General features: G+C 36.7%; 1 protein-coding gene across 1 annotated transcript; it reads right to left on the reverse strand.

The window, feature by feature from the left end:
* On the reverse strand, window positions 8,905-10,467 carry LOC107615483 (probable non-intrinsic ABC protein 5). The gene is made up of 3 exons (XM_016317542.1): window positions 10,389-10,467; window positions 9,927-10,301; window positions 8,905-9,002 (listed from the first exon to the last, which is right to left on the reverse strand). The coding sequence occupies exons 1-3, from the start codon at window positions 10,465-10,467 to the stop codon at window positions 8,905-8,907; spliced, it is 552 nt and encodes a 183-aa protein (XP_016173028.1).

A 12,638-nucleotide genomic window follows, 5' to 3' on the forward strand; every position in this document is an offset into this window, starting at 1 on the left:
ACATGACACGCCTGACATACTCATTCCCAAAGGAATAGACATGGCTTTACAGCCAGCCAGGCTTCAACGTGCTTCATGAAACACTAGAATTCATTCTTAAAAATTTTGAATCTAAAATTTTTTTGAAAACATTTTTATATTAAATTTTTTTTTTCGAAAACAAAGGAGAAAATTTTGAAATATTTTTGAAAATTTTTTTTTTTGAAAAGAAAACAAAAAGAAAATTACCTAATCTGAGCAACAAGATGAACCGTCAGTTGTCCAAACTCAAACAATCCCCGGCAACAGCGCCAAAAACTTGGTGCACGAAATTGTGATGTCCAGGCTCAAACTATTCCTGGCACGTGAGCAACTTGGTACGCGTAATCGTGATTACACATTCATAATTTGTCACAACTTCGATACAACTAACCAGCAACGTATGGACTATTATATATTGCTGGAAAGCCCTGGATGTCTACTTTCCAACGCAATTGTAAGCGCGCCATTTTGAGTTCTGTAGCTCCAGAAAATCCACTTTGAGTGCAGGGAGGTCAGAATCCAACAGCATCAGCAGTCCTTTTTCAACCTCTGAATCTGATTTCTGCTCAAGTCCCTCAATTTCAGCCAGAAAATACCTGAAATCACAGAAAAACACACAAACTCATAGTAAAGTCCAGAAATGTGAATTTAACATAAAAACTAATGAAAACATCCCTAAAAGTAACTAGATCCTACTAAAAATATACTAAAAACAATGTCAAAAAGCGTATAAATTATCCGCTCATCAGAGCCCCCAAGAAAAACTCAAAATTTAAGCAACAGAGAAGGTGCTCAAACTGCGGTGTGATAGGGAACTACAACAAAAGTTGTCCTAATCTTCCTGGTAGAATCCCAAAGGAGCTAGTAGACGATGATACAGAAAAGAATATCAGCAGCCATCATGACATCCTCACTAAGGTATCTCATACTATAACTATGTCTAGATATTTGTTGTATGCTGATTCGGCATATTGTGTTTTGGATTTATAAACTATGTTATTTTTATGCTTTTGTAACGGAAGGTGATGTTTGGTTTGTGATCAGCGCAAAAGACATGATAGTCTGAAAAATCAGCAGAAGATGGAAAAAGATAGGAACATTGGTGGTGGAACAGCACCAACCTCAGCAGCTAAATCGGATCTTATTGATCATGTGAAAACATCAAGTCCTGGTCTGATGAGAGGACTTTTGCGTGGTCTAGAAATTTGCGGATAAATCCTCGTTGCAAGTATAGTTTCTAAACCTTCAAAAGTCCTTTCATACAAACGTTTTTGGTTGTCACAAGTAACAAACCCCTTAAAAATTATTAACCGAGTATTCAAACCTCGGGTCGTCTTCTCAAGGAACTGCAAGGAAGTATGTTCTTATTATTGGCTATAAAGGTTGTAATCGGGGTTTAGAAAGTGAGAAGCAAGTGATTTGAATGACAAGTAAAGTAGATGGCAATTGAAATAAATAAATACTGTAAAGCAAACTTTTGGCAAGGTAAGAGAAATTAGAAGTCCAACTTGGTTATCTCCCTCAACAATAATGAAAGTTGAATCTAAATTCCACTTAGTTAACCTTTACTAAAGTAAAGGAAAGTCAAGGGACTAATTAGTTTGACCTTCGAATCCTATTTATTTCCTAAGAAAAGGTTGGGATTATTGAAGTTCAGTTCAATTAGCAAGATAACGATTATCAATTATGTTGAGTTTGATAACTGTTGAGTTACTGATTTCTTAACCAAGACCAAAAAGGGAAAAAGTAAATTGCTGGAATAGAATATCTTCAGATTGGAAACAATGGTAACACAAATTAAAGAGAAAGCAATCAATAACTGAAATACCTCAAATATCATTAATTCAAATAACAATCTGTAACATGGAATAATTCATAAGCCAATTGGGCAACATTTGTAGATACGAATAAAAGTATTAAAGTAAAAGTAGCATAGAAATATAAATTAAAGTAAATATTAAACCTGGATCGAGAGTCACTCTTAAAAACTAAGAGAAGTCCTAAATCCTAATCCTAAGAAAGAGAGGAGAGAATCTCCCTCTCAAACTAAATCTAAATCATGGAAAGTAATAAAAATGCGAGCTCTCCCTAAATGGATGCATTCCCCCACTTTATAGCCTCTAATCTATGTTTTCCGGGCCGAAAACTGGGTCAAAAACAGCCCAGAAATTGCCCCCTGTGTATTCTGGTACGTTCAGGTCGCGGACAAGTGACGCGGAGGCGTCGTCCACGCGGCCACACGGATTGGTTTCCTGCCAGGTCACGCGTCCGCGTGATCCACGCGTTCGCATCGCCTGGCGTCGGGGCAGCTATGGCAAATTATATATCAAATTGAAGCCCCGGACATTAGCTTTCCAACGCAACTAGAACCGCGTCGTTTGGACCTCTGTAGTTAAAGTTATAGCCATTTGAGTGTGAAGAGGTCAGGCTGGACAGCTTAGCAATTTCTCCAACTTCTTGTATTCCTTCCACTTTTGCATGCTTCCTTTCCATCCTCCAAGCAATTTCTGCCCTGTAATCTCTGAAAACACTTACCACACATATCAAGGCATCTAATGGTAATAAGAGAGGATTAATAATAAGCAAATATAAGATCAAAGAAGCATGTTTTCAATCATAGCTCAAAACCAGGAAGGAAATTGTAAAACATGCAAATAGTATGAATAAGTGGATAAAGAGTTGATAAAAACCACTCAATTGAGTACAAGATAAACCATAAAATAGTGGTTTATCAACCTCCCCACCCTTAAACAATAGCATGTCCTCATGCTAAGCTCAAGAGAAGCTATAAAGATGAAGAGGAATGGTAGGATGTATGAAATGCAATCCTATCTATATGAATGCAACTACATGCAAAATATTTCTACCTACTTGGTTAAATATAAATAAGTTCTCCAAGACAAACATAAATCAGATTTCACTAATTCAAATTATACAATAAAAGACAAGTAAACTTGTAAGAAGATAGCTAATGAGAGCAGGGAACATAGAATCAAGCATTGAACCCTCACTGGTAGTGTATATCACTCTTACTCTAAGGTGTCTAGGGTCAATCACTCTACTCTTCTCTAGTCATGCTTTCTAAACCTTGTTCTTCATCTAACCAATCAACAATATTTAATATACCAATGCAAACATCATGAGGTCTTTTTCAAGGTTGTAATGGGGCTAAGGTAAGGGTAAAGGTATATATATGGCTAAGTGAGCTTTATAAATTGAATCTTTAATTAACCTAAGCTCTCACCTAATATACATATACTCTATATACTTTTAAATTCATGCCTAGCTACCCATAATTCTCACTTTTGTATCACATACTCATGTATCAACTTTTTCTTTTTAATTTATCACATGTGCATTGATTTTTCCTTAACTTAACATTGGGGTAATTTTGTCCCCTTATATATATATATTTTTTTTTTCTTTTTTTTCTATCTTTCTTTTCTTTTTTTTTCTTTTTTGAATCATAAAAGCAAACCTAACATATCAATGCACATGGATTCTCCATTATTTATTTATTTTTTTTTATTTTGGTTTTTTTTTTCATGAGTAGGTTCCCAAATTCCTAATATTTTATCAAAGTAAAAACATAACACATTCCCTTATTAACCCATGTTCCCACAGTTTTCCCACACTTAATTAACACACTATCTTAAGCTAACCAAAGATTCAATTGGGATAATTAATTTGTTTTCCACTTAAGGCTAGTGATGTGGTAAAATATAGAATAAATAGGGATTAAAAGGCTCAAAGTGGCTGACAAGGGTGATTTAAAGGGTAGGCTTATTTGGGATAAGTGAGCTAAAATCAAACAATGGCCTCAATCATATGCAAGCATGTAAATACACTAAATAATGGACATATAGATTGGAACAAAATATAGATTACAATCATAGAGAAGGAAACACACAGGAATAAAATATTTATGGTTAAATAATGTAACCATGTAAATAAGCTCAAAATCTCACAGGTTGTGTGTTCTTTGGCTAAAAAACCATGTTCCAAATACAACTTCAAACAAATTTAACAAAAAAAATTTCAATTTAAATTAGTAAAAATTTTCAAAAATAGGGTCTTTAGAAGAATTTTATTACTTTAACCAAGTAGTAACTAGATGCATAAAATCAAACAAATATGCAAATGCAACAACTAATTTAACAAAGAAAATTAAACATTGGTGCTAAAATATGAAGTGACTAACCCATGGAAGTCGGTATCGACCTCCCCACACTTAAAGATTGCACCGTCCTTGGTGCATGCTGAGATGTGCAGGTGGACGGGCTGTTCCAACTGATGCTTTTCTTCAAGGATTGTGCTGATGGACTTGTTTGTCTCCCCATGTAAACGTCTTCCGGTTCCCTTCCGGGTGGTCATCCTGAAAGAGAAAAGGGAAGAAGAGTAACCCAGAAATAGAGATAAGAAAATAAAAGAAGTATGGGTGGGTTAATGCCAAATGATAAGGGTCTCATTTACTTGGAAGCTTCAACATGTAAGTGAGAAAACAATAGAAGCCATGGCATACCAGTGGTGCAAAATTGCAACAATGGAGAAGAGAGTGGGGAAAGAGAGATAATATAAATTCATGTCAATGCAAAAAGTAATACAGGTATAAAAGATTCGCATTAATTTAAATAATATTACCTAACCAGAATAAAACAAGTCATAAGCACCAAGATAATACCAGAAAAGATATAACAGTTGAATAAGAACGTTTGAACACCAATGGTAAAATAATAAATTTAGAAAAGAAAAGAAAAATATGCACAAAATTAAAATGCAATGAATGAAATATTCGAATAAATTAAGTAAAATAAAATAAAAGATAAGAAGAATGAGAAGGGAAAGAAGGGAAGAAGAAGTAAGTAAGAAAGGAGGGAGGAAAAATTAGGATTGGGGGAGAAAAGATAAGATATTTGGCAAATTAGGATAAGCTGTGCGGCGCAAGCGACGCGGTCGCGTGGGGCACGCGGTCGCGTGGCTTGCGCTTAAACTGATTGACGCGGTCGCGTCGGTCACGCGGTCGCGTGACACAGTTTATGCTACTGGCGCGAGGCTGCACAACTCTCTGTTCAAAATCATATTAGTGCCAAATTTTAAGTGACGCGATCGCATGGGGCATGCGATCGCGTGAGTGGGCTTTAAAGGAATATGACGCGGTCGCGTGGGTCATGCGGCCGCGTGGGAAGGATTATGCGTTCAGCACCAATCCAGCACCACTCTCGCACCACTTTCGGGTGTGCACCACTTTGACGTCGAAATCTTGGTCACGCGGCCGCGTGGGGCACGCGGTCACGTGAGAGGCTATTATTCCCATGTGACGCGGTCGCGTGGGACGATTTGTGCCATTGGCACGCCTCCAACGCTGCTCCTGCGTAACTTTCTGTTCATTATTCTCTCCCAATACCTGCGATTTTTTTTTCTACCTTTTTTTTAAGAATGCAGAATGCAGTATGCAGAATGCAAATTGTAATGCTTAATGTGAATGCTATGCATGATTCCAGGTTCAATAAAATAAAAATAAAATTCAAAAACAAACAAAACTAAATAAAATTAAAATTGCAAAAGGAACGATCATACCATGGTGGGTTGTCTCCCACCTAGCACTTTTAGTTAAAGTCCTTAAGTTGGACATTGGAGGAGCTTCCTATTATGGCGGCTTATGTTTAAATTCGTCCAAAAATCTCCACCAGTGCTTGGAATGCCAATAGCCTTCGGGATCCCAAACTAGGCATGTAAAGCTTTTGAACAGCTTCAAACAGATTGTTAGGCTCCCGGGGTGACAAATGTCAGAATAAACTCCAGGATCCCAAGCCTTGCTTTTAAATCCGCCTCCGTCTTGATCTACATGTCTCCATCCGGGCGGTTTAAAGAGTAGAATCTCACCATGGTGACCAAACGTTCTCTGTGATCCATGCAGTTGAGCATGATACCAATCCGTATACTTCGAGGTGAAGCATGGAACATTATTGAACCTTGTGCACCAACTCTGAGTACGAGCCATTTCCCTCTTACTCTTAAAGCCGCAAAGAGCTCTAAGCTGGCCATTTTTTTCAAGCAAACCATATTCAAGTGAATAAGTAAAGTTATAGGTTAAGGATTGTACCCACTTGAAGCTTGTATTAGGTGGTAATGGCCTTGGGATAGGTGTTTCCGGTGGTTCTGTAAGTTCTACTCCCTTCTGCTCTTCTGTGAATTCCTCTACTTCCTTGCAAGGCTCTACAATTGTATCTGTGTCCTGGTCAAAGTCTTCTATGTCTTCCTCATCACTTGAGTCATAGATTGGAGGTTGAGAGAAATCTACCTCCACATCGTCTTCATATTTACTTTGGGAAGATTCTTCGACCTTAGAGAATTCACTTGTGGATGCCAGTTCATTACTAAGAGAATTTGACTTGTGACTATCATCATCAAGGGAATTTGTGTCCTGGGTCATTCCGTCTGATTCTTCATAAACAACTTGCCTAGGAGATTGTACAATATCCTCCTTAGCATCAACTGTAGCATCCTTGACAGAGTTCTCCTCAGTTCTGGGTTCCCATGGAGGTTCAGCATCTCCTAGATCTTCAACCAACTCTTCTTCTTGAACAATGATAGCTTCTTCTACTTGTTCTAGTACGAATTCATTCTCTGTCTTGTCCACTGGAGTTTCTGGTATCTCCTTCATGCTACGCTCTTCGTTAGACTGTTCACATGGGGCTGTGGCTAATCCTTGTGTATTTGAGCGCCTAGAAACCCATTGAATTATTGTTTGCTCCAGTTGTCGAATGGTTGTTTGAAGTTTATTTACTGTTTCCTTTAGGCGAACCTCTGCTTCTCGGGTTGCCGGACTTGGGCATGATACATAGGAAAGTGGTGGTGATTGGGAGTGATTGGATTGGTACTGGGGTAAGGAAGGATCATATGGTGGCGAATGGTGAAGAGAAGCTTGTGAGTGTGGTGGTTCGAGATTATGTTGAAAGGATGGTTTGTATGCACGGGGTGGGGTTTGTTGGTAGTTACAAGGCTGTCCACCACATCTTTCAGCTGGGTATGCACGGTACAATGGTCTTTGTCCAGGATATCTCGGAGGGTGTTGCTGCCTAAAGGGTTGATTAGATCCTCTTGGCTCCATCCATCCTTGATTGGTCTAACCTTGATGCATGTTCCTGCTGTAACTTCTATTTCCTTCAATAAAGTTAGAACCAAACTCAAAGCGAGAGGGGTGAAAGTTCATGGTAGCAAATAAAGATAAAAAGGAAAAACAAAAATAAATAAACAAGCAAAAGAAAAATATTTACAATAACCAATAATAAGGCACACGTTAGCAATTCCCCGGCAATGGCGCCATTTTGATGAGAGGACTTTTGCGTGGTCTAGAAATTTGCGGATAAATCCTCGTTGCAAGTATAGTTTCTAAACCTTCAAAAGTCCTTTCATACAAACGTTTTTGGTTGTCACAAGTAACAAATCCCTTAAAAATTGTTAACCGAGTATTCAAACCTCGGGTCGTCTTCTCAAGGAACTGCAAGGAAGTATGTTCTTATTATTGGCTATAAAGGTTGTAATTGGGGTTTAGAAAGTGAGAAGCAAGTGATTTGAATGACAAGTAAAGTAGATGGCAATTGAAATAAATAAATACTGTAAAGCAAACTTTTGGCAAGGTAAGAGAAATTAGAAGCCCAACTTGGTTATCTCCCTCAACAATAATGAAAGTTGAATCTAAATTCCACTTAGTTAACCTTTACTAAAGTAAAGGAAAGTCAAGGGACTAATTAGTTTGACCTTCGAATCCTATTTATTTCCTAAGAAAAGGTTGGGATTATTGAAGTTCAGTTCAATTAGCAAGATAACGATTATCAATTATGTTGAGTTTGATAACTGTTGAGTTACTGATTTCTTAACCAAGACCAAAAAGGGAAAAAGTAAATTGCTGGAATAGAATATCTTCAGATTGGAAACAATGGTAACACAAATTAAAGAGAAAGCAATCAATAACTGAAATACCTCAAATATCATTAATTCAAATAACAATCTGTAACATGGAATAATTCATAAGCCAATTGGGAAACATCTGTAGATACGAATAAAAGCATTAAAGTAAAAATAGCATAGAAACATAAATTAAAGTAAATATTAAACTTGGATCGAGAGTCACTCTTAAAAACTAAGAGAAGTCCTAAATCCTAATCCTAAGAGAGAGAGGAGAGAATCTCCCTCTCAAACTAAATCTAAATCATGGAAAGTAATAAAAATGCGAGCTCTCCCTGAATGGATGCATTCCCCCACTTTATAGCCTCTAATCTGTGTTTTCTGGGCCGAAAACTGGGTGAAAAACAGCTCAAAAATTTCCCCTTGCATATTCTGGTACGTTCAGGTCGCGGACAAGTGACGCGGAGGCGTCGTCCACGCGGCCGCGCGGATTGGTTTCCTGCCAAGTCACGCGTCCGCGTGATCCACGCGTTCGCGTCACTTGGCGTCAGGGCAGTTATGGCAAATTATATATCAAATCGAAGCCCCAGACGTTAGCTTTCCAACGCAACTAGAACCGCATCTTTTGGACCTCTGTAGTTAAAGTTATAGCTGTTTGAGTGCGAAGAGGTCAGGCTGGACAGCTTAGCAATTTCTCCAACTTCTTGTATTCCTTCCACTTTTGCATGCTTCCTTTCCATCCTCCAAGCCATTTCTGCCCTGTAATCTCTGAAAACACTTAACACACATATCAAGGCATCTAATGGTAATAAGAGAGGATTAATAATAAGCAAATATAAGATCAAAGAAGCATGTTTTCAATCATAGCTCAAAACCAGGAAGGAAAATGTAAAACATGCAAATAGTATGAATAAGTGGGTAAAAAGTTGACAAAAACCACTCAATTGAGTACAAGATAAACCATAAAATAGTGGTTTATCGTGGTTCCGATAGCCCGGTTTGTGCATCTACAAGTAACGAAAAGTCTGAGTTGAGTTCCAGACCAGTAGAGTCTCCTGTTGTGGCCCCTGAAACTGGAATGGCAGATTGAAGATGATTCAAACTTTGGGATGATTGATAATTTTGTACCATTTACTAATTACCTTTTATTGATGTTTTGTATAGTTTGCATTCATTGATTGAATTGACAATTATTGAACTAGGAAGATTATGTCATATTACTCATTTACTATTAAATTTTGAAATTGCTTTTTGACTTATTCTATCAATAACAGAACTTGATCTTAATTTTAGTTCATTTGATGTGTCCCCATGTATTGTAGTAAGTAATTACCATGCAGTTTAACCACCAAATTTTAACTACGAACGCTAACTCGTGTCTTCTATTTATCACCAAATTGGCTCACATTGACGTGCCATAACCGACCTGTCTTTAATAGATTTATTAAGCTATAATATTATTTCTTAAAAATATTCTAACATTAACACAAATTTTTTAAATTAAATCTAAAAATGTAAAAAATTAAATTTAGTTAAAATAAAAAATTATAAAGATAATTCTAATATGAACTGTCTATGCTTTGTGATGCTGAAGTCGCTTTTGTTGTCTTCTCCAGCCTTGGCCGTTTGTATGAGTATGCTAACAACAGCTTCCTTCGCCTTTTCTTTCAAATAAATCTCCAAATCTTTCACTTTCTTAACTATTTATATTTTATACTTTAATTTGCCTTAAATACTTTTAAACTTGTTTATACACATAACCACATCTTCATGTTGATGATACTTATTATCAGATTTATTTTTAATACAATCAACCCAAAAAAGTTGGTAAATAGAAAAACAATGTCTTTTTTTTTGTGTCCAAATTAGAAGTGAAACTTAAACTCGTGATTTCTAGGTGAGTATAACCAAGTTATTCCATTTGAGCTATACACCAAAATAAACTACTAAGGTAGAATAGAGTTAAACTATATATGTATTCGTATACAAATATATACTAGCAACTAGTGTTGTCCTTGCAAGAATGCAGAAGGAACTCCCTACAGCCAAAGCAATATAGCCTGCTATAAGAGTTGTTCCAGAAACAGGTGGCTCAACATCTTGTGAGATTGGTGTTGCCCAAGCCATCCAATAGTTACTTCCAATTTGGAGAACTTGGAAGAGAGTATGAGCCAACAGAATGAAAGGAACAAGAGCACCTCCATATACCATAGTGATATATTGCCAATACACTGAAAATTCAACTCTACCACTCTCTCTTTCTTCTGCTTGAACAAGTTGGCCTTTTGCCTCATCACCTTTGTTACCAATTTTATCATTTTGCTCATCTTTCTTTTCCTCTTCTTTTACTCCACTATGAGAAATAGGAAAATCTGAATCTCGTTCCAAGGTACTTATTTCATTGGATATTATTCCTTCATCTATTTAATCAAGTGTAGACAAAGCTTTTTTATGTGCACCAACAAGTTCCATAAAATCAGTTCCATTATTAAGCAGATCAGCATACTTTCCACATTGAGTAATCTTCCCATTTTTCATTACGTATACCAACAAGGCATAACAACATCATAGTAATAAAAATCAATTTTTCAATTAATGGCAATTAACTATGATAAATACTCACCAATAAAAGTGTTCACTTATACACTGAACTCATTGGAATTAAACTATAAATCAAAGAAACAATAATGAAAGAAATCAAAGGGACAAAATCAATTGAGAAGAAAAATGACCAATTTATTTAAAGAGATTGAACCATATCGCTAGAAATGAATACAAAAGGCATATAAAATCGTATTGGATTCAATATCGCAGTAAAGGAAAACATATTACAAGTTTACAACAGATAATCACAAAAGGAATTTGGAAATTGAATTATGGAAGGCTGTGGTACTTTCAATCTATTATTGCTCATAAAGCCTCTCAAATTCAAGATACCCCAAAAAGAATTTGAAAAATAATAGCTAACCTCTGTAGACCAAAAAAATTTCCAAAAGTAAGTTTCAAGTATAGTACTTTAGAAGTCTCATCTTAGATCAGTAATGGCAAAAGAAATATAACGCATATTAGTAAATGTAAATGGATCTTAGTACCTTTGGACATTACGGCCCTTCATTGACATTACTTGATAAAGGTCTTCTAATATAGTCCACATACTTTTTTACTGCCAAATAAAGGTTGCTAGAATCACATAAAAGAAATTTATTAAAACTGCAATCTACAGCAACACAGGCAAATGCCTTATTGTTAACTGATGAGCGAATAATTTATACGCTTTTTGGCATTGTTTTTAAGTAGTTTTCAGCATGTTTTAATTACTTTTTAGTATATTTTTATTAGTTTTTATTCAAAATTTACATTTCTGGACTTTACTATGAGTTTGTGTGTTTTTTTGTGATTTCAGGTATTTTCTGGCTGAAATTGAGGGACCTGAGCAAAAATCTGATTCAGAGGCTGAAAAAGGACTGCAGATGCTGTTGAATTTTGACCTCCTTGCACTCGAAATGGATTTTATGGAGCTACAAAAGACCAATTGGCGCGCTCTTAATTGCGTTGGAAAGTAAACATCCAGGGCTTTCCAGTAATATATAATAGTCCATACTTTACTGAAAGATAAACAACGTAAACTAGCATTTAACGTCAGTTCCATGTTCCATTCTAGCGTTAAACGCCAGAAACAGGTTACAAGTTGGAGTTAAACGCCCAAAACAGGTTACAATCTGGCGTTTAACTCCAAAAACAGCCTAGGCACGTGTAAAGCTCAAGTCTCAACCCCAGCACACACCAAGTGGGCTCCGAAAGTGGATTTTTGCACTATCTTTCGTAGTTTACTCATTTTCTTTAAACCTAGGTTACTAGTTTAGTATTTAAACAACTTTTAGAGATTTATTTGGTACCTCATGACATTTTACACATTTCATATTGTATTTCTGACGGCATGAGTCTCTAAACCACATGGTTGGGGGTGAGGAGCTCTACTGTGTCTTGATGAATTAATGCAATTACATCTATTTTCTATTCAATCACGCTTGTTTCTATTCTAAGATACTTGCTTGTACTTAATCGTGATGAATGTGATGATCCGTGACACTCATCATCATTCTCAACCTATGAACGTGTGTCTGACAACCACTTCCATTCTATCTTAGATTGAGTGTGTATCTCTTAGCCTCTTGGTTCATGATCAGAGTCTTCGTGGTATAGGCTAGGATTATTGGCGGCCATTCCTGAGATCCGGAAAGTCTAAACCTTGTCTGTGGTATTCTGAGTAGGATCTGGGATGGGATGAGTGTGACGAGCTTCAAACTCACAAGTGCTGGGCATAGTGACAGACGCAAAAGGATCAATGGATCCTATTCCAACATGAGTGAGAACCGACAGATGACTAGCCATGCGGTGACAGCGCATTTGGACCATTTTCACTGAGAGGACGGATGGTAGCCATTGACAATGGTGATCTACTTACATACAGCTTGCCATGGAAGGAGACCTGCGTGCGTGAAGAAGAAGACAGTAGGAAAGCAGAGATTCAGAAGACAGAGCATCTCCAAAACCTCAATTTGTTCTCCATTACTGCATAACAAGTAACCTTTATTTCATGTTATTTAGTTTTCATAAACAAAAGTAATTTTTATTATTAATCTCCTAACTAAGATTTACAAGATAACCATAGATTGCTTCAACCCAACAATCTCCGTGGGATCGACCCT

This window comes from Arachis ipaensis, chromosome B09 (assembly GCF_000816755.2).
Source record: "Arachis ipaensis cultivar K30076 chromosome B09, Araip1.1, whole genome shotgun sequence".
Taxonomy (NCBI): domain Eukaryota; kingdom Viridiplantae; phylum Streptophyta; class Magnoliopsida; order Fabales; family Fabaceae; genus Arachis; species Arachis ipaensis.